This window comes from Budorcas taxicolor, chromosome 22 (genome assembly GCF_023091745.1).
Source record: "Budorcas taxicolor isolate Tak-1 chromosome 22, Takin1.1, whole genome shotgun sequence".
Classification (NCBI taxonomy): Eukaryota; Metazoa; Chordata; class Mammalia; order Artiodactyla; family Bovidae; genus Budorcas; species Budorcas taxicolor.
Window position 1 is genome coordinate 44,173,269 of NC_068931.1, and position 22,797 is coordinate 44,196,065.

Sequence of the window (22,797 nt, forward strand, 5' to 3'; positions counted from 1 at the left end):
GGTGGGCTCTGGAGTCTGAGCGAGCTGGTGTGTGCTTGGAGGTGCTTGGAGCCTCCCCGGAAGGTGTGGTGTCCTGGCCATTGCACTTTGCGCGTTTATGATGTTGTTGCCTTCCCTGCTCTTCCTCCCTGACATCTCCTGCTGCAGCTAGCGGTGGGCAGTGACTCAAGAAGAACTCCCATCACCAGGGTAAAAGCTGGTGGAACTTCCCACACACATCTGCAGTCTAAATATTTGGTGATTTTCCATCCAAGACATGGGAAAACTGTTAGGAGAGGGGGCTTTTGATTATCAGGCCAGTGATGTCAGGCGCTCATGGGAGTGACTGAAGGGCACTTTCAAACCTGCCATTAGGTTTATCCTCTGAGAATGGAAGTAGAAATGAGGCTCAGATACAGCCTCTGTGGAAAGAAGTAGAAATTAGGATCCGATACAGCCTCTGTGGAAAGGAGTTAGGAGGAATGGGCTGGGAACCTGGCTTGTTGGGTGTAACTAAGAGCAATCAAATGGAATTCTCTGGGCCTGGAATCTAGTAAAGCAAGGGCACCACATGGCCGGTGTTCAGGGGGAGAAACTGGCCATTTCCCACTGCACCAAAAGGAGAGTGTCCTGCAGCTGCAGCAGCCTACCAGGTGGCAACTGTGCCCTGAGGCCACCAGGCCTCCACTGCAGTGTGACTCCCCAGAGAAATCTGCATCCAGGGAGAGAAGAATTGGTTAAAGGCTGTGATGACTCTTGAAAGGTAGATTATCAGTGCAGGGTTTCCTACTCACTCCTCCCCAAACTTGGAATTCTGAGAAATACGATTGCTGTCTACATTCATGTTAATGGTGTTTCTAGAGCGTCAGAGCAAAGAGGTACAAATGAGACGGGCTTGGAGGCAGGGTGTGATACGGGTCAGCACAGGAGAGTCCGCAGGAGCGTTGTTGGCTGTCCAGTTCTGCAGTCCCTTTAGCTCTTCTGGGAACTGATTTCAGCCTGTCTTAGCTCATTGTCATTGTGTTGTTTGGTAAGTCTTCAAGTATCCTTCTAATGAGAATTTGGCTTCCTGTGCAAATCTTTGTACAGGGAAGAACTGCCAGTGTAAATATTCAAGCTACTGAGCATGACTTTTATGGACTGACTTTCCGTTGTCTACCTCTGCCTGAGACCAGACCCGGGGAACGTGGCCCTATAATCACAGTTATACCATAATGCCTGTGACACCTGCTGTCACTTTTGTCAAACAGGAAGCATGGGTGTATAATACCACTACCTCCCTGGTCGACATCAAATGCTGCACATCTGATAGGAAGCTTCTTTGTTTGCCACCCTCTGACAACATTATTCCTGATTCTTTGAAGGTAGTTGATACAGTGGCTGCTACACTCATTTATTTAGTGACAGACTTATTTCAGCAGATATACACGGGACTGGAGTTGGGTAACAGCCAGCTCTTCACCTCACATCCTTCTCTGTTCCCGTTTCAGTTTAGTTCAGTCGCTCAGTCGTGTCCGACTCTTTGTGACTCCATGAACCGTAGCACCCCAGGCCTCCCTGTCCATCACCAACTCCCGGAGTTCACTCAGACTCACGTCCATTGAGTCAGTGATGCCATCCAGCCATCTCATCCTCTGTTGTCCCCTTTTCCTCCTGACCCCAAGCGCTCCCAGCATCAGAGTCGTTTTCAATGAGTCAACTCTTCGCATGAGGTGGCCAAAGTACCGGAGTTTCAGCTTTAGCATCATTCCTTCCAAAGTAATCCCAGGGCTGATCTTCAGAATGGACTGGTTGGATCTCCTTGCTGTCCAAGGGACTCTCAAGAGTATTCTCCAACACCACAGTTCAAAAGCATCAATTCTTCAGCGCTCAGCTTTCTTCACAGTCCAACTCTCACATCCATACATGACCACTGGAAAAACCTTGACTAGACGGACCTTTGTTGGCAAAGTAATGTCTCTGCTTTTCAACATGCAGAGGTTGGTCATAACTTTTCTTCCAAGGAGTAAGCGTCTTTAAATTTCATGGCTACAATCACCATCTGCAGTGATTTTGGAGCCCCCCAAAATAAAGTCTGACACTGTTTCCCCATCTATTTGCCATGAAGTGATGGGACCAGATGCCATGATCTTCGTTTTCTGAATGTTGAGTTTTAAGTCACCTTTTCCACTCTCCTTTCACTTTCATCAAGAGGCTTCTTAGTTCCTCTTCACTTTCTGCCGTAAGGGTGGTGTCTTCTGCATATCTGAGGTGATTGATATTTCTCCCGGCAATCTTGATTCCGGCCTGTGCTGCTTCCAGCCCAGTGTTTCTCATGATGTACTCTGCATATAAGTTAAATAAGCAGGATGACAATATACAGCCTTGACGTACTCCTTTTCCTATTTGGAACCAGTCTGTTGTTACATGTCCAGTTCTAACTGTTGCCTCCTGACTTGCATACAGGTTTCTCAAGAGGCAGGTCAGGTGGTCTGGTATTCCCATCTCTTTCAGAATTTTCCACAGTTTATTGTGATCCACACAGTCAAAGGTTTGACATAGTCAATAAAGCAGAAATAGATGTTTTTCTGGGACTCTCTTGCTTTTTCCATGATCCAGTGGATGTTGGCAATTTGACCTCTGGTTCCTCTGCCTTTTCTAAAACCAGCTTGAACATCTGGAAGTTCACGGTTCACGTATTGCTGAAGCCTGGCTTGGAGAATTTTGAGCATTACTTTACTAGCGTGTGTTCCTGTTTAGCCTGAGGCATGTGTGCCTGCTTCTCACTGCACTACTAAACAGGTTTGGGGCACCCAGCAATACTCTCCCAGGCTGGCCTGGCAAGCCACAGATGGAAAACGTGCATACAGTCAGCACCCATATCAAACAATGTTCCCAGCACCCCAGAAGTCCCTCTTTCTCCCTTTTAGTTGCTGCCTCCCATGGGTAACCACTGTCTGGACTTCCAAGAGCATGGGATAGTTTTGTCTGTTTGGGGACATTTTATGAATAGAATCAAACTATGTTTTCCTTTGTATTGGCTTATTTGCTCAGCAGTATGTAGATTTCTGTTGCATATATTTGTACATGGTTGATTTTCATGACTGCATAAACCACATGTTATTTATCTAATGGATATTTGGTTCATTCTCAGTTTGGAAATACTGTTAACTCATTATTGACTGGGGAATGTTTGCAGAAACTAATGCCTGTGGCTGCCCCCAAATTAATTCTGTTATTTGACTAACACTTTATGGGTTATTGCATTCAATAGCCTGATATACCTGTAAAGCCTTCTCCAGTATGGTTTGTGGTTTTTTTTCCCCCATTTTGCTTATCAGAGTCAATCACTAAGGTTTTTTTGTCTTTTTGTTGGTATAATAATCACATCATGTAAGTCAGAACTATATTCTGAAGAACTGTTATATTCTGAGACAACAGTATATATGTCTCTTGAATAATCAAGCAAAGTATCTGCATAAAATTCACCAAGAAATTCTTCACTGAAAATTTAACCACATGTCATTTTTGAAAATTTTCCTGGTAATAAACTTGCATTTTTAGTACAAGGTTGAAACAAAAAACTGATGGAGCAAAATGTGAATGATAATGACAATCATAAGTTGTATGATGAACCCCTGATCAATTTTGAGCCCTGAAACTTTGCATGGTGATGTTAATTGTATCACTGTCTTAAAAACTTACTGATAAGTTCTGGGTCAATAACGTTTGGGTAACAGAAGACATACTAATAAGTCTCTGGTCATTAATGTGTTAATAGTATTGCTTCAGGTATTCTAGTCTGTGAACTTTGGTGCATGGGTACTGTTCTTTGCCTCGGAGTGGAATTGCGGGGTCACTGTGCAGACGTTGTGCTCAGCTTTATTGGACTTGCCCCAGCGGGTTTTCTAAGTTCCAGTTGTCCCACTTTTTCACCAACACTCAGTAGTGTCAGTCTTTTTCATTTTATTCTGGCAGGCACATAGTGGTATGTCACTGGCTTTAGGTTTCATTTGAATGCTTCTTAATGAGATTGTGTATGGATTCATTACATATTCTAATGTATTGTCTATAGATCATAAGATAAAGTCAAGCATGTATCTGCTGATACTTTCTTAAGTTGACCTGTCTTTATACTTAAAAATGTCTGTTTTGATAAGCTTCCCTGGTGGCTCAGATGGTAAAGAATCTGCCTGCAATACAGGAGACCCATGTTTGATTCCTGGGTCGGGAAGATCCTCTGGTGAAGGAAATGGCAACCCACTTCAATATTCTTGCCTGGAAAACTTCATGGACACAGGAGCTTGGCAAGCTACAGTCCATGGAGTCACAAAGAGTTGGACACGACTGAGCGATTGTCACTCACACCACACACTCAATGAGACTGAGCACTTTTCATATGCTTATTGACCTTTGTCCTCTTGTGAAATGTCTGTTCAAGTTTTGCCCATTTTTCTATTGGGTGGACTGTCTTTTTTGTATATTCTGGATACAAGTCATTTGTTGAATGCATTGTAAGAATATACTTGGCAAAAAGCTCTTCTTTTCTGTTTTTGAATTGTGATATATGCCTTTATATTGAACACCAGTTTCAGAGCTCATGTATTATTTCATTTTATTCATCCATTTCATAATTGTTCATTTGTCTGTTTGATGTATATTCTTTCACTCTCCAGGTTACAGGCAAGGGGCTGGAGATGCAGCACAGATTAAGGTAGACCATCACTGCTTGCATGGAGTGGACACTCAGGCCAGCTTCACAGTCCCCATGACATTCCTTGATCTCACCCGTGGATGCTGCTTATACTTCTGCTGGTGCCTCCCCCTGACCAAACTAACCAGCAGTCCAAGTGCATGAGAGCCCATCAGTGTGATTCGCACGCATCCACCTCCTGATAGAGCAGCTGGAGCAGGAGCTGAGTGGATCTGCTCGTGTTGGAGGGTCTCATTGTAGGGGTGTGGATCGGCAATGGCTCAACACAGGGACAGTGCCATTGGCAGAAGCAATCCTGGGAGACACCCCTTGGCAAGTGAGCCCTGGAGGTCGCCACTAACCCCACCACAGAGCCTGTATGTTCCAAGTGAAAAGCTCTGAGTTTTAATTTACTGATTACAATTTACTGATGTTCTTTACAGTTGGCATTTTTTGTTTAAGAAATCTTTGTCTACTCCAAGATCATGAAGGTGTTCTGTGTTTTCACCTAGTCTTTTTTGTTTTACCTTTCACTTTTAAATCAGAAATCTTCCTGAGTTGATTTTTGCTAATAGTGTGAATTAGGATTTAGGGTATAAATTTTCTCTCAGGTTTCTGGCTGACCTAGCATCATTGATTGAGAAAAATCATCCTTATGACAGCAGTTTTCCACCTTTGTTATGTAATAGGTGATCATATATGTGTGTGTTTTTGGACTCTCTTCTGTTTCACTGATCAGTTTATATCTTTTTAATGGTCTTAATAACAGGATAGGAGTTTCCTGGTGGCACTGTGGATAAGAATCTGCCTGCCGATGCAGGGGACACAGGCCAGGAAGATTCCACATGTCACGGAGCAACTTAGCCCATGAGCCGCAGCTTCTGAGCTCATGAGCTGCAACTAAGCATGGGTGCCACATTTCCAGGAGGCTGACCCTGGTGCTCAGAGGAGTTGGCTAGCCTCTGAGTTGCCTCAAGGGCACCTTCCCTAGCATGCTTGTACTAAGTCACTTTAGTTGTAACCAACTCTTTGTGACCCCATGAACTGTACCCAACCCGCTCCTCTGTCCATGGGATTCTCCAGGGATGAATACTGGAGTGGGTTGCCATTTTCTTCTCCAGGGAATCTTCCTGACCCAGGGACCAAACCCAGATCTGCATTGTAGGCAGATTCTTTACTATCTGAGCTACCAGGAAAGCCCTAACCCTAACCCCTAGTCTCCTCAGCCTCCAGCCCAGACTCCAGCAGCGTCCACCATGCAATGGTGCCTCCTGTGGGGCCCGGGGTTTGCAGTGTGCAACACAGAAGAATCCCACTGGGCCTGACTCACACTCCTGGGGGACGTGGTGGGGCTTCCTCAGCCCTGTGCCCCTCCTACAACCCAGCACCAGGCTGTGGGCAGGACTCCCATTTGCTGAGAAAGGGCAGATCTTGAAATAGAGATCACCCATGAGGTGGATACTCTACTCCGGGGATGCAGAGGTTTTAACGTGAGGGAACGTTTGCTACATATTACGCTTTTCTTTTCTTCCACTTCATCTCTATTTTCTGAAAATAGAAATTCATGTCAAGATGCTTCCTTGTTAATTGTTTCTCTCAAGGTCATTTTACTCCACTAAAGGCTCAGTCACTTCATTTCAGTGGAAAAGGGCTGTCATTTAAAAGTCCATTCACATGAATTAGAAGCTATTTATACACAGAGGTCGCTGGTGCTGTTTCTTAGAAACACAGAATTCCATTGAAAACAAATTGTTAAGAATAGCATAAACAAAACATTTGAAGGAGAAAAGGAAGATCTCAATTCATCCCATTTACCTTTTCTTTATTAGAACCGAGTTTCTTCCATAAGCAATTTTGGAGTTAGACTTCGAGAATTCTAGTGCCACCACTTCCTAGTTGTGTGACCTTGGCCTATGAGTGGATAATACTGAACCTCAGCTTCCTCACCTGTAAAATGGGGTAACAGCCGTCTTACAGATATTACACATAAGGACACACACATTATGTGCCTGACAGATAACATGCATTCAATGCAGTTATCCCCAAATTTGACTGAGCCTAAGGAGGTGATGGAATTCCAGTTGAGCTATTTCAAATCCTGAAAGATGATGCTGTGAAAGTGCTGCACTCAATATGTCAGCAAATGTGGAAAACTCAGCAGTGGCCACAGGACTGGAAAAGATCCGTTTTCATTCCGATCCCAAAGAAAGACAATGCCAAAGAATGCTCAAACTACTGCACAATTGCACTCATCTCACATGCTAGTAAAGTAATGCTCAAAATTCTCTAAGCCAGGCTTCAGCAATATGTGAACTGTGAACTTCCAGATGTTCAAGCTGGTTTTAGAAAAGGCAGAGGAACCAGAGATCAAATTGCCAACATCTGCTGGATCATGGGAAAAAGCAAGAGAGTTCCAGAAAAACATCTATTTCTGCTTTATTGACTATGCCAAAGCCTTTGACTGGATCACAATAAACTGTGGAAAATTCTGAAAGAGATGGAAATACCAGACCACCTGACCTGCCTCTTGAGAAACCTGTATGCAAGTCAGGAGGCAACAGTTAGAACTGGACATGGAACACCAGACTGGTTCCAAACAGGCAAAGGAGTACATCAAGCTGATATTGTCATCCTGCTTATTTAACTTATATGCAGAGTACATCATGAGAAACACTGGGCTGGAAGCAGCACAGGCCGGAATCAAGATTGCCGGGAGAAATATCAATCACCTCAGATATGCAGATGACACCACCCTTATGGCAGAAAGTGAAGAGGAACTAAAAAGCCTCTTGATGAAAGTGAAAGGAGAGTGGAAAAGTTGGCTTAAAACTCAACATTCAGAAAATGAAGATCATGGCATCTGGTCCCATCACTTCATGGGAAATAGATGGGGAAACAGTGGAAACAGTGTCAGACTTTATTTTGGGGGGCTCCAAAATCACTGAAGATGGTGATTGCAGCCATGAAATTTAAAGACGCTTACTCCTTGGAAGAAAAGTTATGACCAACCTAGATAGCATATTCAAAAGTAGAGACATTACTTTGCCATCAAAGGTCCATCTCGTCAAGGCTATGGTTTTTCCAGTGGTCATGTATGGATGTGAGAGTTGGACTGTGAAGAAAGCTGAGCGCCGAAGAACTGATGCTTTTGAACTGTGGTGTTGGAGAAGACTCTTGAGACTCCCTTGGACTGCAAGGAGATCCAACCAGTCCATTCTAAAGGAGATCAACCCTGGGTGTTCTTTGGAAGGAATGATGCTAAAGCTGAAACTCTGGTACTTTGGCCACCTCATGTGAAGAGTTGACTCACTGGAAAAGACTCTGATGTTGGGAGCGCTTGGGGTCAGGAGGAAAAGGGGACGACAGAGGATGAGATGGCTGGATGGCATCACCGACTTGATGGATGTGAGTTTGAGTGAACTCTGGGAGTTGGTGATGGACAGGGAGGCCTGGCGTGCTGCGATTCATGAGGTCGCAAAGAGTCGGCCACAACCCAATGACTGAACTGAAGGCTACTGCTGCTGCTGCTGCTGCTAAGTTGCTTTAGTCGTGTCCAACTGTGACCCCATAGATGGCAGCCCACCAGGCTCCCCCGTCCCTGGGATTCTCCAGGCAAGAACACTGAAGTGGGTTGCCATTTCCTTCAATGCTTGTAAGTGAAAAGTGAAAGTGAAGTCGCTCAGTGGTGTCCGCTCTTCGCGACCGCATGGACTGCAGCCCACCAGGTTCCTCTGTCCATGGGATTTTCCAGGCAAGAGCACTGGAATGGGGTGCCATTGCCTTCTCCTGAGCCTAAGGCTAGAAGCTAATTAAAACCACAAAATCCTCCCAGAAGTTCCGATTCAGGTGCCTGCAACCTGTCCATAAGAAGCTCCACGGTAAATCTGATGCTGATGGTTTGTAGATTGCTCTTTAGAAATGCTGTCGTAGATCCCAAGTTCCTTGAATAATAAGTCTTCAGTTCCTCTTCTCCACCTGACTAGACTCCCTACCTTGTGACCTCATCATACCCTATTTCTAAGGACTGTTTCTTTATATATAAAATTTTTTCATTTCCCTCCCTACATCCTAAACGAAATTTCTTTGGGTTTAGAAAGGGGATAAGGAAGAAATGTCAGCATTTTGTCTTCAGCATCCAGATTATAAACAGGAGGATTTTACTTCTGTTATTTGGCAGCTGATGTCAGACCTCATTTTCTGAAATGACTTTTCTGAGAAGGAACTTACATAATGCCAGAGATTACTATGAAACATTTAAAGAATTCATTTCTTATTAGTGGTTGAGCAGGATTCTGAAGTACTCACGACCTAGAGGGGAGACCTGTGCCAGGCAGTTCACAGTGAACCAGGAAGGTGTCAGACAGATGTCACACAGGTCAGAGGGCACAGCACCTGGTCCCAAAGGTTCCCAGTAAGAGGTGCTGGCCTGGATCTGAAAGGGTGGATAGGAGTTCAGTGGCTACAGGAGGAGATAAGGGAGGAGTTTGGGGTAGAGGGAACCCCAAATTTCATGCTATGAAACAGCAGTCCTATTGTGAAGCCTGAAGTAGCAGGCAGTGAAGAAGCCCTTCCTGAACAAAGCTGGTGAGGCAATTACATGAACAGGAAGGCAAGATTTAAAACCTGCTGAAACGCCCTCCTAGAGCTTGTGGCTAATGTCCCAACAATCATCCAAGTGCCAGGCCGAGAATCTCGGAGAGATGTAACTAATGCCCTCTGACAGGAACACAGTGAGTTCAACCTGCTTATTAGGCTTTATACACTTCTAGAAGGAAAGGACTGTCTAATTCAGATTTCTGCCAAGATTCTTAGCTTTATACTGAATCAAAGGATGATTACTGAGTCCTTTTCAAAGGAAAAGTGCACAGGATTTGAAAAATAAGCTTCCCAAGAACTAATAGAACCTTGACTCACACACTGAATGTGAAAACCCACAGACCCTGTCCTGGCAGCCCAGACAAACCTGACATGACAAATAAAATCCCACCCCCTCCCACCCAGCCCCACGTTGAACCCGTGAACCCCAAGCTGTCCCTTTCTTGCCTGTGGACACATGGGTGGGTGTGGCATTTTAAGTGTCCGTGCTCTGTAAGCTGCTGGCTCAGGGCTGCCTTAGTTTTCAGGTTAGATATTCAGGGGAGTGTGGTCTGAGCATGAATCAACCAGATCGCAGGATCCTGGGTGATAAATTCCGCCCAGGGATCTAAACGTCTCACCATGAGGCGCTGCTGTCGACTCACAGCTCTCTCCCCTCCTGATCCTGTTTCTCTCTTCACTGCGGCTGCTTGAAACCCTGCAGACCTTCCCTCTGCTCTTAGAATGAGGCCCAAACCTTCCAGCCAACCACAGGGCATGTTGTGACCGGCCCTCCCTCCCGTATGCTGGCCCTGGGGCTGCAGATCACCCCTCAAGTAGCAGCTCGCCCCGCCCCCTCCCTCAGTGCCCTACTCCACCCCTTGGCTTCGCGTTCTCCCTGCTCCTCTCCCATGGCCTCTGCAGTCCTGTTGCACCCGAGTTTCTGCCTATGGCATGTGACTGAGTCAGAAGAAGACACCAGACTCTGTATGATGCATAGATGTGGTGAAAAGCCTGGATTTGGGTCCTGCTTTCATCAATAGCTATGTCACAGTCTCCTTTGAGCCTAGGTTTTCTTGTATGGAAGGCAGTGCTAAAGATTTTGATTTCATATGTTGCTGGAGGATTTGCTGAGATTCTAGACCTGTGAACCAGTCACAGGCATTGTAGGCTCTCAACAAATGTTCACAGGTGATTTGGTGCTTGCTTCCTTAGGAGAAGGAAATGGCAACCCACTCCAGTATCCTTGCTTGGAGAATCCCATGGACGGAGGAGCCTGGTAGGCTACAGTCCACGGGGTTGCAAAGAGTCGGACATGACTGAGTGACTTTTTACTTTACTTTTTCACTTACTTTACTAGGACTCCACTGTCTAGTGCTCATACCTAGTGTAGAGGGCTTTGTGTGTATTTATAAACCTGGACTTTGGAGCAAGAAGATCTGGGCTCAACAGCTGGTGGCATCACTTCTCAGCCCAGCAGTCCCAGAAAATCCACTCAGCTTCTCAGAGCCTCTGAGTCCACATCTGCAGAGAGGGTGACACAGAGACTGTTTCCCAGGGCTTCTGGGAGAATCAGGTGAGTTGATATATGAAAATGTTTTACACACCTTGGACTTAAAAAGAAATCTGTAACCCAGCTTCTGTGAATACATGATGCTCTCTCCTGTGTCTCACCCAGGTAAGCTTTGCCTCTGTGGTTGGACCCACAATGGTGTCTAGGGAGCCTCAGCACAGAGATGGCATGTAGAAGAGTTTGCTGAAAATCAAACCCACAATGAGCTATCCCTTCACACCTGTTAGGATGACTGTCATCAAAAAGACAGGAGATAAATGCTGGCAAGAGTGTGGAGTTAAGGAACCCTTTGTTCACGCTTGGTGGGAATATAAATTGATGTAGCCACTGGGGAAAACAATGGAGATTCCTCAAAATATTGAAAAATAGAACTACCATATGATCCAGCTTTCGAACTATGGTGCTGGAGAAGCCTCCTGAGAGTCCCTTGGACTGCAAGGATATCAAATCAGTCAATCCTAAAGGAAATCAACCCTGAATATTCACTGGAAGGACTGTTGCTGAAGCTGAAGCTCCAATACTTTGGCCACCTGATGCCAAGAGCCAATTCATTGGAAAAGACCGTCATGCTGGGAAAGATTGAAGGCATGAGGAGAAGGGGGAAACAGAGGATGAGATGGTTGGATGGCATCATGGATGGATGGACAGGAATCTGAGCAAACTCTGGGAGACAGTGAAGAACAGGAAGCCTGACATGCTGCAGTCCATGCAATCATAAAGAATCAGACACGACTTAGCAATTGAACAACAGCTCCTGGATATTTATCCAAAAGAGATGAAATCAGTGTCACGTAGAGACATCTGCACCCCCATGTTCAGTGCAGCATCACCCACAATAGCAAAAACATGGAAACAACCTGTGTTCATCGACAGATAAATGGAGAAAGAAAAATATTCCTCACACAGTGGAATAATATTCAGCCTTAATAATGAGATTTTGCCTTTTGTGACAACATGGATGGACTTGGAGGGTATTATACTAAGTAAAATAAGTCAGAGAAAGAAAAACGCTATATGATCTCACTGATAAGGGGAAGCTAACAAAGCCAAAGTCATAGTAGCATCAGTTGGTGGGTTCCAGGGGAAGGGGGTGGGGGAAACAGGAATGCTGGTCAGAGTACAAACCTCTAGATGTAAGAAGAATAAATTCTGGTGACTGTCGTTAACAACACTGTACTGTATACTTGAAAGTTGTCAAGAGAGTAAGATCTTCAGTGTTATCAAAAGGTAATTAAATGACTTGCTGCTAAGTCACTTCAGTCATGTCCCACTCTGTGCGACCCCATAGACGGCAGCCCACCAGGCTCCCCCGTCCCTAAGATTCTCCAGGCAAGAACACTAGAGTGGGTTGCCATTACCTTCTCCAGTGAAAAATGAAAGTGAAGTTGCTCAGTCCGACTTAGCAACCCCATGGACTGCAGCCCACCAGGCTGCTCCGTCCATGGGATTTTCCAGGCAAGAGTACTGGAGAGGGGTGCCATTGAAATGACTTGATAGATGTGTTAATACTTTACTATGGTCATCATTTTGCAATATCTACATGTATCAAATCATTACCTTGTATGTTTTAAGTTTACATAAGTCATGTGACAGTAATAGTTCAGTAAAGCTGGGGAAGCAAAGACTGATGCTGTGAGCCATGAACATGGACGCGTGCTGCCCAGATTCCTTCAAGGGAGGCCGTGCTGCCCAGCTGCAGGGGTGGTCAACAGCCTGTGCTGTGTCATTCCCTCCATTGTGCCTGCCAGACCTCACACCTCCCCAGGGCGGGGGAAGGCTTCTGGTGACCCCTCCAGGCAGAGCAGAGAGGCTGTCTCACTCACGTCTCAGAGCTCTGAGTAGGGTTGACTGAGCTGTGGGCCTGCTCTATTGCCCAGCTGCCCTACCGCTCCCCTCCCATTCCCCCAGGTTCTGAGCGCAGGTGCTTCCTGATGGACCCTGTGGAGTAAACCCCCTGAGTCGGCATCTGGGAACCAGCTGTGCTGCAGGGCATCCAGCAGGTCCCACCCTTGGGACTCATGGACCACTGAAGCGTCTCCCCTGTGCCTTTGTATTGACAGTTGTTGCATCGTCCCTGCTTGGGCAACAAAACAGAAGAACACAGGATCCTTCACAGAGGAGGGGCCCCCCAGGTGTAGTTGGTGCTCTCGGGGTGCCCTGTGTGTGGTGTATATGCTGTTATGAGGGAGGAGCCAGGAGGCAGGAGCTTAGTCTACATTCTCTCAGCCCTGTTGGCATTGATGGGATCTCTCTCCTGCAATAAAATGATAAATCCCACCTCATTCAAACTGGCTCAGATAGGAAATAATTGAAATCTGTCCCCAGTTTACTTAACCAAGCCAGGGTAACCTGAATACTGAAACCTGATAAAGACAGAACAAAACAAGAGCACTGCACACCAAATTTAGCAGCACTAAAACAGTAGGAAACCAGTGACCACCGGGGCTGGTGCAGAGTGAGCCCCCATGACTACAAGGGCCCCTCTGGTGGCATTTTCATGCCCAGTCAATCTGAGCCCAACTGTGCTCCTTTCCAGTGCTGGGACCTTGGGTTTGCTGCTTTGTGAAATGGGGTGATGGGCGGACCCACTTTCTAAGGCTCCTGTTATGATGAAGGTAATTCATGTATATGTATTATTTGCTCAGTCGTGTCTGACCCATTGTCACCCATGGACAGAGGAGCCTGGCAGGCTACAGTCCATGGGATTTTCCAGGCAAGAATACTGAAGTGGTTGCCATTTCCTTCTCCAGGGCATCTTCCCATCCCAGGGATCAAACCCACATCTCCTGTGTCTCTGGCATTGCAGGCAGATTCTTTACCCACTGAGACATGGGGGAAGCCAATTCATGTACAGCACACACAAAGTCACCAGCATGCAAGCTGGGAGGGCTGCACCTATGGCAGCTGTGCTGTGTCATCTGGATGGTTAATGATCTTTAACAGAAGTCTCCACTTTTACCACTTTACTGGGAAGCCAGAATCTTCTGTAGAGCCCAAGCTGATGGAACATGAGAAAAAAGTAAGGGAGGCTTGAATCATCCATTTTCTGTTAACTGTCCCTTTGTGTGTACACAGCACCATTCTTACCATTCCATCCTGCAACCCTTGGCACAGCCCCAGGACACCAGTGTGTTGGCTCCAACGACTCGGTTGGAAAGGCCATCTGGTCACATCTTTGACAGCAAAGCAGCCCTGGGTATTTCTACCAGGCCTGGTCCAGCAGGACTGCAGGTCAGCGTTCTAAGTCCCAGAGAAACAGGAGATCCAGAAGTTCTTGCCCAAGTCCAGGATGTTTGGCCAAAGGAAAGTCTCTTTTCCCTTTTTACTTGAGTAACAAAGAGGATGAGATGGTTGGATGGTGTCACCAATGCAACGGACATGAACTTGGGCAAACTTCAGGATATGGTGAGGAACAGGGAAGCCTGGTGTGCTGCAGTCCATGGGGTCGTGAAGAGTCAGACACAACTTGGTGACTGAACAACAACAAAATTACATTTGTTGTCTTGGACCTGACCTGGCAGAGTCCTTGCAGAAGGGCTAATCTTGGTCCCACAAGGGGTGGATCAGGCTCACAGCTGAGGGTCACCATGGTCAGTTCCAGAGAACAGCCATCAGGGGACCAGTGACTGGTGTCCTGGGCTGTCACAGGATCCCATAGTATTTCCATAGTTCAAAGAGGAAGAAACAAGAAGCAGAGTCAAAAAGAACAACCTGCTGGAGAACACATTTGAACACACTTTGGGGGAAGGATTTTCCACAAACAGAAGGTGCAGGTGTTGGCCAGGAGAGGACGGGCCCTGCTCTGACCACTAGGTGGTACCTCAGGCCGTGACTGGAGAGCAGGGACAGAAGGGGCGGCGGCGGGCAGGAGGCGGTCCTGCGAAGCTGCATAAAGGATGAGCCGCAGGGAGGCTGCAGCGCCTCTGCCACCCAGTCCTCATCCTGCGGGGATGGCACTTCCCCTCGGTGCCCAGGCTGAGCCCCGGTCCCGGTCCCGAGCGCAGCCTCACGGCTGCTGTGCAAGAGGAGCCGCGCCAAGGAGACAGGGGAGACGGGTAAATAGCCACGCTTTCTATTTGCTTCAAGTTGGCTTGAATGGATGCAAACCATGCCTGACCTGCATGTGAAGAGCTGGCTGGGGACTCAAATGTCAATGTGGTGGCCGTTATTCCTGAAACCGAACTAGGCAAATAATACACAGTGACTCTTGACGATGGAGGTGATGACAGAAATTGTGACTCTCTCCTAGATATGCTCTGAGTTTGAGGGCAAAGAGAGTTTTGAATATAAATTGCAGGAGAGGAATCGGGCAACAGAGGAGGAAAGTATCTTGCTCTGCTGCTGCTGCTGCTGCATTGCTTCAGTGGTGTCCGACTCTGTGCGACCCCATAGACAGCAGCCCACCAGGCTCCTCCGTCCCTGGGATTCTCCAGGCAAGAACACTGGAGTGGGTTGCCATTTCCTTCTCCAATGCATGAAAGTGAAAAGTGATGGTGAAGTCACTCAGGTGTTCGACTCTTAGTGACCCCAGGGACTGCAGCCTATCAGGCTCCTCCACCCATGGGATTTTCCAGGCAAGAATACTGGAGTAGGTCGCCATTGCCTTCTCCAATCTTGCTCTAGTTCTTGGTAAATCTAAATGCCTCATTTCTCTGTACTTCGTTTCTGCAGAACTTATACAACTGTCTGTTAATCTGACTCCATGGAATTTCAAACACAGAAATTAGGGAAATTTTAATTCGGGGCTTCAGTTTTAGTGTGTATATGAAACCTAAACTTATGAATTGAAGACAGTAACTTCTATTTGTGATTATGCTCAAGTTAGTTGATCACCTTGGTTACGATCTTAGTGACAACTGTAGGGATGAATCCTTGGGGCTTCAGGATGAACAGGAGGTACCTGTCTGCCTCTCTTGAGACCTGCAGGTCCTTCTGGATTCAGAGGCCACTCAGGAAACGTGGGGCAGTCACCATGTGTGTGGCACCAGGAGACTGGAGAGGTTCTGCAGGTTGTGAGCTGTGGCACTTCTGAGAGTAAGCACGGGCACCAAGATGACAAGAACAAGACTGAAAGTGTCTTGTGCATGCTGAGGTGTTTGATGACTCTGCTAGGAGGTCTGTGGAAGGAGGGGAGAAGGGCAGAGGGGGCTTCACATTAGAGGGACTCTATTCCAGGATCCAGGATCAAGGACCCAGGCACACAGGGCACGTTGCTTATGGTGTGGTTGCTCTCCACATGCATGTACTTCTGTAGACTGTTAAGCCCTCTGGATCACGAATTAAAACCTGTTTTACAGTGATCTGCTGCTCAGAAGAGGAGCGATGAACTCCTCATTCCACCTGCACTTCTTGGATCTTGGGCTGAACGCCACAGAAGGCAACCTCTCAGGACTGAGTGTGAGGAACGCGTCCTCACCATGTGAGGACATGGGCATCGCGGTGGAGGTGTTCCTGGCCCTGGGCCTCATCAGCCTGCTGGAGAACATCCTGGTCATCGGGGCCATTGTGAGGAATCGGAACCTGCACATCCCCATGTACTTCTTTGTGGGCAGTTTGGCGGTGGCCGACATGTTGGTGAGCTTGTCCAACTTCTGGGAGACCATCACCATCTACCTGCTCACCAACAAGCACCTGGTGATGGCCGATGCCTCCGTGCGGCACCTGGACAACGTGTTCGACTCCATGATCTGCATCTCCGTGGTGGCCTCCATGTGCAGCCTGCTGGCCATCGCTGTGGACCGCTATGTCACCATCTTCTGCGCCCTGCGCTACCAGCGTATCATGACGGGGCGGCGCTCGGGGGCCATCATCGCCGGCATCTGGGCCTTCTGCACCAGCTCTGGCACGGTCTTCATCGTGTACTACGAGTCCACATACGTGGTCGTCTGCCTCATCGCCATGTTCCTCACCATGCTGCTCCTCATGGCGTCTCTGTACACCCACATGTTCCTTCTGGCTCGAACCCATGTCCGGCGCATTGCCGCCCTGCCTGGGCACAGCTCTGTGCGGCAGAGGACTGGCATGAAGGGCGCCATCACCCTGGCCATGCTGCTGGGCGTCTTCATCATCTGCTGGGCCCCCTTCTTCCTCCACCTCATCCTGATGATTTCGTGTCCTCAGAACCTCTACTGCTCTTGCTTCATGTCTCACTTCAACATGTACCTCATCCTCATCATGTGTAACTCTGTGATTGACCCTCTGATATACGCCTTCCGCAGCCAAGAGATGCGGAAGACCTTTAAGGAGATTATTTGTTTTCAGGGCTTCAGAACACCCTGTAGGTTCCCGAGCAGGTACTAAACTAAAAGTCCTTCTCTCTGCAGCTCTTCTCTCTTTCATCGCCCTTATGCCAAGGTGGGTTAGGAGGAGTCAGAACTGGAAATTACACCATACATTCCCTTCATCTTTTCTCCACCTTGAATCTGTGTCTAAGAGGCAGCTTTTCCCTGATCGGCAGTCATTGGGTCAAAGGTGCACGTGCCACTTCTCTGCCTTGAGAACGCCCGTGACAGTTTCTTACAGCCTGCTTTCCTCCTGCACTTTCTGCTGTTCCCACCCACTTCTGGGGTCCCCGGCACCCTGCATCTTCTGAGTGTGTGCTCAGGGGAGGTGACACTCCATGAGCAAGTCTAAGCATGATGAGCGTGGCTGGACCTGGGAGAAAAGCTGTGAACACACTACAGTGCATGATCACTTTCTGTCCCAGAAGCAGTTCCCTAACTTTCTGTGTTGCCCCTGGGAGTTCGGCGTGCTTTTCGGGGCAGAGTAGAGCAATTAGATTGTTTCCATTTGAAAATTTCTGTCTATTTACTGTGGGAATTTTCCACAGCTCTCCTTTCCTGAACTCCTGGTTTCATGGCTTGTGTCCATGATTGTACAGGGATGACATTTCTTTAATTATATTTCTGTCAGTCATGTTTTTGCACTAATCTAGACAGAAAACCTCTTGCCACAAACTTTCCCTTACATGGCATGAACATCTTTGTGACTCTTTCTTACTGTCTTATTCTGTCTCGGTCCGGAATTTCCAAGTGAGTGTTTTGGGGGCATGGGAGGCCCCGAGGTACCTGCCATGAACACACCCCGCAGGCAAGCTCTTTGATCTTCTCTGACGGGATCTGTCTTGGAGTCTGAAGCCCCGTCCCTGTACCATCTGCAGTTTGCAGTCTGACTCCAGAAGTCCAGGTGCCCAGCGCTAGCCCCGCTAAGTCAAATCTTTTCCAGTGCAGAATGGACTAGGAAAGTGGAGTTCAGTCCTAACTCTGCCCCTAATCATATCAATTCAGGTTGCATCTGTGCTGACCCCACAGGGCAAGCATGAGAAAGCGTGAGAACACTTGAAACTTGGAAAGCACCCTAGAGATTGTCTGTTTATTTTAAAGGAAGGTTGCAGATGGGTGGTGCAAGGAGAGGATGCAGAGGGCTGTCAAAGCAGTGGTCTGGAAGCCAGGAGGCCTGCCTGGCCACAGAGCAGGTGTGGGCCTTGGGCATGGCTCCAACCTCTGTGTCCCAGGGCTCTCATCTGAAGGGCTTGGTTCTTATGGCTCTGAATTCCATTCTCTTGTCTTTGATGTTAATAGCTTCTCTTTTGTTGTGGATATTCATGTCTAGACTGTCCCCAGCGAAGGAATATATGTAAACAAGCAGTGGCCCACTAGGGTCACAGAGTGGTGAGCGTGAGGGTCTATTGACCAGAAGACCTCCCTGGGCGCCATGCACAAGCACAACCTATAGACACGACCCCCACTCAGCAGCTCAGAGTCCTGAGAAAAATGGTGCCAGCTCAAGTAGGAAAGTGCATAAAACATATGAATCTTCTAGAAAGGGCAAATTAGCAGGTTGTTGACAGTTGAGGTTTAAGGAGGCAACTAACCCTTCAAATGCATCCTGTCCTTTTAGCTGACATTCCCATGTATACCCACGGGCATGAGTGAGCTCCATATGACTGTTCTGGGAACCACCAGTGCAAGTTATGTGGGTCGTGTCAGGATCCCCGGCTCCAGGAACACGGGCTTCTCGCTGCCCGACTCGCCTCGGGGGCCCTGTTGCCACAGCAGTTTCTGGTGCTCGGCTGTTGTTTGTCGTTTTTGCTAACCACGTGTGTACTTAGTCTGCTGCCCGCCAGCACTCTCAGAGTGCTAACTGAGGTCACCAGGGCCACGATCCTATAGGCAGATCACACTTCAGCCCTCGTGGTTTGCCCTGTGGCTCTGCTGGGGACTCACTCTCATCAGGCTGACTCACTGTTCTAGGTGGATACTGGCTGCAGACAAGGTCTGACCTTCTCTACAAACATCCTTGAGGAAATGCTCAAAGGTCTTGTAATCTCTGTATAAGTAGTGCAGAAATAGCCAAGTGTTCTGACGAATCTTCACTTGGAAGAAGTAACCGGAATGCAGAGACTCAGTAAATATCTGTAAATGAGCCTGGAATCCCAGCCCACAGCCCCCAGACCAGAAAATATCCACAGAACTGTTGTACGCTATTGTATATTAACTATTTCTGCTTTTGTAGCAACTTTATTTGACGTAAAAACATGTGTTCAAAAAAAGGTTAATAAAACGGAAGGACCAGACCACCTGTTTTAACTGGCCATTCTGACCTCTGATAATCAGAGGGTCTTGGGTCATCTATCTGTCAGCAGCTGCTGCAAAATGAGGAGGGATGTTCACTGGTGAGGTGTGATGGTGTTTTCCTGATGGTATTTATCGCCTATAGGATGGTCATTTATCAGTTCAAAATGATTTAACTCCTGGTAATAAAATTGTACACGTGACATTATATCCTGTCCAGAATTCTGTCTTTCAGGAAGTATTTTGGTGTTATTATCTGTTCTCAGTAGGAGGGTAGAGAAAGTGCCATCCAGGGATCTCTGCCATTACAGTTTGGGGGGCATGAATTATCTCAAGACTTGTAGAAGCAGTGTCCAAAGCCCAAGGTGCTGCCTACAACTGAATGTGAATTCGGGAGGCACGGATTGTGTGTGCTGTGGAACGAGGGCTGTGGCTGAGTTCTCATAGGTGGGTGGCTGGTGTGTGTTGAGATTTCCAGGGAGGGAATAACTCTAAAACGCTAGGTAGTCTCTACATCGGGCCCAGATGTCGCTCCTCTTGATCTGGAGACCAATAAACTGAAAGGCCACCTTATCCGATATTTTTCCCAGTGTAATGATGGTGGAAGAGGGGCTACACAGACATGAGCCCCTCCCAGGTGCAGTGAGTGGGAGACTCGGCCTCACCTGCCCAGGGCTCAGTGGTAGCCTGTGGCCAGTGCAGCCCCTCTGTTCAGGACCCACCTTGGCTTGTTTATTTCCCAGGCTTGCTGTACATCTCTCCTTTTTGCCCCCAAGACTTGTTCTTGCTCTCATTTTAAATATGTATGCTTGAGTCTATCCAACTCAGAGGGAGTCATGCCTTTAGTTTCTTTCTCCTGAGCCATTTTGCCCTGCTGAAAGACTTGCTGGATCTTTCTGATAAACTCTGAGGACTTTACACTGACAGCTTCCTTGGAACCACTCAGAGGATTTGTGATGGTGGTGAAAGCCACCCCCTTGATTTAATCCTGTGCCACATCTGAGATTTAACTGATTTACTTATTCAACTTGCTTACTTTTACTTATTGAGTCTAAAAAGCTGTATCTCCCCACTCTCAAGCCCTGACTTCGGATTCTCCTGAAAAAAATTTTTTTAAAGATGGTTTTAGATGCATCATTGATGAATCATATTTGTTTATTTATACACGTGTGGTAAAATACACATGAGATAAAACCTATCATCCTAACTATTTTCAGGCCGGCAGTTATAGGGTGTTAGGTGCATTTTCATTGCTGTGCTCTCATCTGGAGTCCCTTTCACTCCTGCTGGTATTCAGGTCACTGTCTCTGTAGCTCATCTCCTTGGAGGATCTCATCAAATACAGCCAGCTGTAGCCAGTGCACATGACCCCTATTCCCAGCTGTCCTTGTCTGACTGTGTAGATCATCCATCAGCCAAGTTCTCTGCCCCCACATAATAGGCCCTGTCCTCCATGCTCTCTGAGCACCCTTTTTGGTTTTGATACAGCCACTTTGAAGTAACAATTTCCATACTTATCTGGTGGGCCTGGAGCAGGAACTGAGATTTCACCTTTTGAATAACCTCTTAGATGCTGTTGGTCAAAGACTCACACTTAGAGAACCAAGGTTATTCTGCAGAGGAAACAACTCCCAAGTCTCAGCATCTTAACAAAGGTTTAGTGTTCATCATGTTACGTATTGAGCACAAATTAGCAAGGAGTCTCCTAGTTACTTGGGACACAGGACGATAGAAGCCCCATCCTGACACACAGATGTGAGTTCCTATTTCTGCTCACACGTTCACCATCTGTGACCCAACATCAAAGTGAGCTGGAGAAATCAACCCTACTATGGCCCTGGAAGCGGTGAGCTGAATGGGGGTAAGCAGTACCTCTCACAAAGCCAGGAGTGTGGCTGGTCAGTGCCTTGTCCTCGAGAAGCTGACAGGCCAAGAACCACTCTAACAGGCACTTGCAAGGGCAAGTGCACTCTGTGTAACTACAAATGAACTTGTGTAGCACAAAGTTACTGTGATGTATAACAGGAAATATGTATCTGTTTCTTTGTCACCATTCGTGGCACAGGGCTCTCGGAACTCTGGGAATTTACTAAGCCTTGAGATCAATTAATGTGTCTTTTGTTATGTTGATGAGGGGTGTGCTGCAATTCATGGGGTCGCAAAGAGTGGGAAACGACTGAGCGACTGAACTGAACTGAACTAAAGGAGCTGGAATCATCTAAGAGGAATCAGTCACAGGTTAGAGGTTAGGACTTTCAGTCTCATCCCTATCCCCTCTCCCACCACCAGGGAGGGGAAGGCAGATGGAGATGGAGTTCAGCTGCCGAGGGCCACGGTTTAAATCAATCACTCCTGTGTCGAGAAGCCTCCATAACCCCCTATTGGACAGGGTTCTGAGAGCTTCTGGGATGCAGAACACCTGGAGACCTGGAGGCACCTGGAGGGCATGGGAGCTCCAGCCCCCTCCCACACACCTTGCCCTCCTAGTCTCTTTCAGCTGCTGCCTCTGAGTCATAAGCGCACACTCTAGTAAGTAAAATGTGTCCGAGTTCTGTGTGACTTTCTAGAAGGGACAGCTGGAGTTCCGGCGGGTGTGTGACATGGGAGGGGCGCTGTCTCGGCTCAGAGGCTGCCCCCAGGCCTGTTGTGTCAGAATTGGGCTGGTGCTGGGGACCTGCAAGGTGCTATGTGGAAACACATCGGTCTGTGGGGCCGGGCTGTGTGCCCCCCTCGGCAGGACTGACTCCCAGAGGTGGGTGTGGGGCTCTCGGGCGCGCGAGGGCCAAGGCTGGAAGAGCCCCCGAGGGTTAGCCTCCTTCCACCTTCTGTTGTGTAAGAATTGAGGGAGGGAACACGAGAGCTAGTAAAGTCAGGGGAGGTGATCTGTGCGCAGGCATGTTCCGTAAGGCCTTGCAGGATGCGGCAGGTCTGCACCGCTGTGGAGAAAAGGGGGCAAGGGATGGGGAGCTACTTGGGTTTGTGGTGAAACAGCATGACTAGATCTAGCCGAAGAGCTTCCCTGGTGGCCCAGGTGGTAAAGAGTCTGCCTGCAGTGAGGGAGACCTGGGTTTGATCCCTGGGTTGGGAAGATGCCATGGAGAAGGAAATGCCAACCCATTCCAGTATTCTTGCCTGGAAAATCCCATGGGCAGAGGAGCCTGGTGGCTTACAATCCATGGGGTCGAAAAGAGTCGGACACGACTGAGCAACTAAGATGAAGAAAAAAGAGCTGAGGGAATAAGGTAGAAGATGAAAGCCACTCAAGTGTGCTGGAAATTATAGAGGGGGGGATTATGTGGGCCTTGAGGGCCGAGAAGTATCTATTTTACACTGTTTTAGTCTCCCTAGGGAGACACTGAAAGTTTTTCTTTCTCGTCTCTAGACACTGAAAGTTTTTCTTTCTCGTCTCTCTTTAAAAATACATG

At 47.6% G+C, this 22,797-nt stretch overlaps 1 protein-coding gene across 1 annotated transcript; it reads left to right on the forward strand.

Moving 5' to 3' along the window:
• Window positions 1-4,608: 4,608 nt before the first annotated feature.
• On the forward strand, window positions 4,609-17,099 carry MC5R (melanocortin 5 receptor). Its single transcript, XM_052660549.1, has 2 exons — window positions 4,609-4,672; window positions 16,097-17,099. The coding sequence occupies exons 1-2, from the start codon at window positions 4,656-4,658 to the stop codon at window positions 17,097-17,099; spliced, it is 1,020 nt and encodes a 339-aa protein (XP_052516509.1). The 5' UTR covers window positions 4,609-4,655.
• The last annotated feature ends 5,698 nt before the right edge of the window (window positions 17,100-22,797 follow it).